Raw genomic sequence first — 4,866 nt, 5'->3', positions numbered from 1 at the left:
CAAAAAAAAAAGAGTAAACTGAAAGGGAATAAGAAATCCCCAGCAATGTCAAACTGAATACCTAAGGACTCTGCCATTTTTCTAACATCAGGGGCATGTTTAGTACCTCAGGTGATTTTCGAAATGACCTTCTGACCCCAGAACTCCGAGTCAGGCCCTGTGCTACACCCTTCCCAGAGCCCAGTGGTACTGCATCATCTGTTGCAATTAGCTGCCGAGGCTTCACCACTGGTATTCCTATGAAAAAGCAAGCATAGTAAGTGTCATCCATCTTCATTCTGAAGCTTCAGCTGTCTGTGGGGCTGCCACCCCATTCTTCTGGTGCTCCACCTTAAAAGTTCTCACCAGTAGTCACCAGTTTGGATTTATCCTCTTCATCACCAACTTCGTCATCATCCACACTTCGTCCAGGAAAGAAAAAACCCATCATTCTATGAAAGAACTGGTGTGTTAGCTGGATGGTGAGAGGTACCACATTTACCTAAAGTAGAAAAAAGTTGAAGCAATAAAGCCTTCAGTTTACCTACCCCTTATATAGCACAATACATGTCTAGCCTTTGATTGTCCTTTGTTTCTGGGTCACCAAGGGACTATTTACTAACCTCAAAATGCTCCTTCACAGAGATTCCCCCAACAGGGGGCCGGACTTTGCTGAAGAGGCGGAGGGCCAGCTGTCGCCCAGATTGGCAGGAGCTCTGGGGTCGGAGCACTACCTGTAGGATAAAGAGTAAATAATAGGCCCCAACTCAATGTTCTCCCTACCATAAGTCAACCCACAAATCCCTTGCAGAATGAGAAGAGAAAGAATAGTCTGGCTAAGCTGGGCAAGTGTTCACCATCTCATATCACCACATTGTTTCCCAGAGGAGGTTTATGCGGAAGGGCCATTATAAATGTCCTGTGCTAAGAAACATGTGAATGGGTTAAGAACAGGGGAATAAGACTTGCCTTATAGACAGCATTGGGGAGGAGGTTGTTCATAGTGAACCAGCCCAACTCCAAAAGATGCTCTGCTGTATCATCAGACTTATTCACCTAGAAAGACAAATTTTACACCTATAAATTGCTCAGTAACTTGCTAAAGAACTGCTATGTATACTGTTTGTTTTCAGGTTCTCCATAAACCTAAATCCCAACCTCTGGAAACTCCTTCAGTCTCATACAAACAAAACACTTTTTAATCCAGCATTTCTCATGGGTACCTTTGGCTAGGGCACTAAATGCTACAGTACTTCTTAGTCATTGTGACATTAAAAAATGTTCTCATTCATCTCCAAACATCTTTCGCAAAAGGAAGTAATAAATAAAGGCTGGGCACGGTGGCTCACACCTATAATCCTAGCACTCTGGGAGACCAATGAGGGTGAAATGCCTAAGCTCACAGGTTTGAGACCAGTCTGAGCCACAGTGAAATCACATCTCTAAAAATAGCCAGGCAGACACCTACAGTGCCAGCTATTTGAGAGACTAAGGCAAGAGAATCACTTGAGCCTAAGAATTTGAGGTTGCTGTGAGTGATGCTATGGCACTCTTCCAAGGACGACAAATAAAATTGTCTCAAAAAAAAAAAAGTAATCAATAAATGTTCTCTCTCCCATGTGAAGAGGTAATTACAGTAAGCTGAATGCCAGTATTAGAATGCCTCTATTCTAATTTGGACTTGGAAAATTACTTTCCTCTAGGCCCCTCTTCCCCTCTATACTTCTAGGGGTAGATAATCCTCATCAGTGAGAGAAGCATTTGATCAAAATCATCTGTATCTGTATCATTTAATATTACAAACACGTGTGTCTAAGGAAGCTTTGCTCATGTTCTTAATCATGACCATCATTAATAATCACATAGTAGATGAGCGCGGTGGCTCATGCCTGTAATCCTAGCACTCTGGAAGGCCGAAGCAGTGGATAGCTTGCGCTTACAGGTGCAAGACCAGCCTGAGCAAAAAGTGAGACTCCCATCTCTACTAAAAATAGAAAAACTGAGGCAAGAGGATTGCTTCAGCTCGAGTTGGAGCTTGCTGTGAACTATGATACCATGGCACTCTACCCAGGGCAACAGCTTGAGACTCTGTCACAAAAAAATATAAAAAGAGGCTCGGCACCTGCAGCTTACAGGCCAGGGTGCCAGCCAAATATACCAGGGCTGGTGGGTTCAAACCCAGGCCAGACCTGCAGAACAACAATGACAACTACAACCAAAAAATGGCTTGGTGTTGTGGTGGGCGGAGGCTGAGGCAAGAGAATCACTTAGCCCAAGACTTTGAGGTTGCTGGGAGTTGTGATGCCACAGCACTCTACCGAGGGCAACATAGTGAGACTCTGTCTCAAAAAAAAAGAAAAGAAAAGAAAAAAAAAATCACATAGTAATTAGCCCCTTTTTGTTTACCTTTTGAGAGTTCGACTCCTAAGATAGGTCAATGCCTTTGTATGGTAAGTATACCCCAGATACCTTGCTGTAGAGGAATCTCTGCAGCTCTAGTTCAGCAATTCCCAGCTGTCCATCTTCCTCTGTCAAGCGCCAGCGTGCCTGAGCAAAGTAAAACTCAGTACGCCGGACCACACTCACGTCTTCTTGCTGCTTTCGCAGCTCCATCTTGTTGGCCCGCTGCAGTTGGAAATCCTTGAAACACCTGTAAGTGGACAGGGGCACCAAAGCCAGTAAGGAAAACAGCACATGGGTTGGGGGTAGGGTGGAATGCTCTAGATGCAGCCCCCCAACCTCTGGTCTACAGAATGGCATCAGTCCATGGCCTGTTAGGAGCCCAGTGACACAGCACTGCCTCATCCTCCCAAACCCTTGTGCTTCCTCCTCCCCCTCCACAAAATGTAGGAACTGGGCTCCACAGCAGGAAGTGAGCAGCAGATTTGTAACTGCCAGCTGCTCCCCATTACTCCCATATTACTGCCTGAGCTATGCATACCCCCATCCATGAAAAAATTGTCTTCCATGAAACTGGCCCTGGTGCTGAAAAGGTTGGGGACCACTGCTCTAGATTGATACAGGAGGTAAATCCAGAGATTAAACTAGTATAGGTTAGCTAGTCTCTAAAGTGTTTCACTGGATTTACTCCTCCGAACACCCTAGGTCATAGGAGCACAAATCCCATCTTTAGTTCGATGGCTGGTCTCAAACTCTGGAGCTCTAAAGCACTTCTGCCTGGGAACCTGCCTCAGCTTCCCATAGTTTTCAGATTGGAGGCGGGGAGCCACCACGCCTACCCCCACCCCCTTTTTTTTTAGAGATGGAGTCTCACTTTATCACCCTTGGTAGAATGTTGTGCCGTCATAGCTCACAGAAACCTCAGATTCCTGGGCTCAAGCCATTCTCTTGCCTCAACCTCCGAAGTAGCTGGGACTATAGGTGCCTGCCAAACGCCCAGCTATTTTTTTAGAGACGGGGCCTTGCTCTAGCTCAGACTGGCCTGGAACCTGTGAGCTTAGGCAACCCACCTGCGTTGGCCTCCCAGAGTGCTAGGATTATAGGCATGAGCCACCATGACCAGCCCTTCTTCTTTTTTTTTTTTCTTTCAGAGACAGGGTCTTGCTCTGTCACCCAGGTTAAAGTACATGGCACGACCACAGCTCACTGCAACGTCAAACTCCTGGGCTCAGTGATCCTACTGCCTCAACCTCCCAAGTAGCCAGGACTACAAGCACATGCCACCATGCCAGGCTACCATTTTTTTTTTTTTGTAAGAGATGGGGTCTTGCTATGGTACCCAAGCTGGTCTCAAACTCCTTGTCTCAAGTGATCATCCCACCTCAGCATCTCAAAGTGCTGGGATTATAGACATAAGCTCTGTGCCCTATACTTTTTTCTAAAAAAAAAAAAGAGAGTGGGAGTCTTGCTATGTTGTTGAGGCTGGAGGGCAATGGCTCTTCATAGACCTGAGTACAGCCCACTACAGCCTTAAACTCCTGGCCTCAAGCAGTCCTCCTACCTCAAACTTGAGTAGCTGAAAACTATAGGTACATGCCACCATGTCTGGCTTTCTATAGCTTCTTAATAGTCTTTTTCCCACTAATAACCCCTATGATTTTATCCACAATTGTGTATTAATCAAGGTACTTTCAGTTCAAGTGCATCAAGGTCAAGGCCACAAAAGTGATCTTTTCCAACTATCCATTTTTCTTACAGCAGAGCCTTTCCTAGGTGGTGCTCTTCTGAGGAACCAAAGGAAGGACTCTCACATTCTCAACCTCTCTGGCCAAGTCCAGTAACACTCATTCGGGAAGAGATGCCTGAATCTACTCCTACATCAGCCTTTGATAATGCGTATGAGACCTAAAGAATGTCAGAAAATGGGCAAGGAAGAGAAACCACCTCGAGCTGGGGTACTAGAAAGGACAGGGAAAGGATGCTGGGGCACCTGATGAGGATATTAAGCTCTTCACTTTCCAGCTGCAGGTTGGCCTTCTCCTGGTTTAGCTGCAACTGAAGCTTTTGGTTCAGGTCAAGCAGGTTCTCATTCTTGCTATCATCCTGCAAAGACTAGGGAACCAGGATAAGAGAAAATGAGGAAATCTCCCTTGTCCTAGGAGACCTGGTCCTCAGACTACTTGCAGTAACTACCTTCATGATAGAATACATCTGCTTCTCCAGCTGTCGTATCTGAGCTACATGCTGCCGCACAGCCTCCTGTAAGTGTAATATGCTACTGCGCTGCTCCTCAGGATTGCTAGAGATCTCAAGCTGGAACCTGACCCGCTGCTTCTTCTCACTATGTTCCTAAAGGAATAGAAAGGGATATCAGTAAGATTTTTTAAATAGACAAGTCTTGTAGTAAAGTGAAATAGACAAAGAAACAAGAAATGGGATACTCTTCTGCATATCTAATTTTTTTTTTTTTTTTTTTTTTTTGAGACA

The 4,866-nt window shown here is 45.3% G+C and overlaps 1 protein-coding gene across 4 annotated transcripts in view; it reads right to left on the bottom strand.

Moving 5' to 3' along the window:
- KIAA0100 (KIAA0100 ortholog) overlaps positions 1–4,866 on the bottom strand; it is a 37,707-nt gene that overhangs the window by 2,132 nt on the left and 30,709 nt on the right. For all 4 annotated transcript variants that reach the window (XM_023517487.1, XM_023517488.1, XM_012809755.2 and 1 more), the window contains 7 exons: positions 4,573–4,728; positions 4,370–4,491; positions 2,449–2,629; positions 949–1,035; positions 603–713; positions 346–481; positions 107–237 (listed from right to left, as the gene is read on the bottom strand). In XM_023517487.1, the coding sequence (XP_023373255.1) occupies positions 107–237; positions 346–481; positions 603–713; positions 949–1,035; positions 2,449–2,629; positions 4,370–4,491; positions 4,573–4,728 (924 nt within the window). The remainder of the gene's footprint in view (positions 1–106; positions 238–345; positions 482–602; positions 714–948; positions 1,036–2,448; positions 2,630–4,369; positions 4,492–4,572; positions 4,729–4,866) is intronic.

The sequence above is a fragment of the Otolemur garnettii genome, unplaced genomic scaffold (assembly GCF_000181295.1).
Source record: "Otolemur garnettii isolate 467f Iridium unplaced genomic scaffold, OtoGar3 scaffold00112, whole genome shotgun sequence".
Lineage (NCBI taxonomy): Eukaryota > Metazoa > Chordata > Mammalia > Primates > Galagidae > Otolemur > Otolemur garnettii.
Note: the sequence above shows the minus strand (reverse complement) of the source record. Positions and strands in the feature narration are given on the sequence as shown.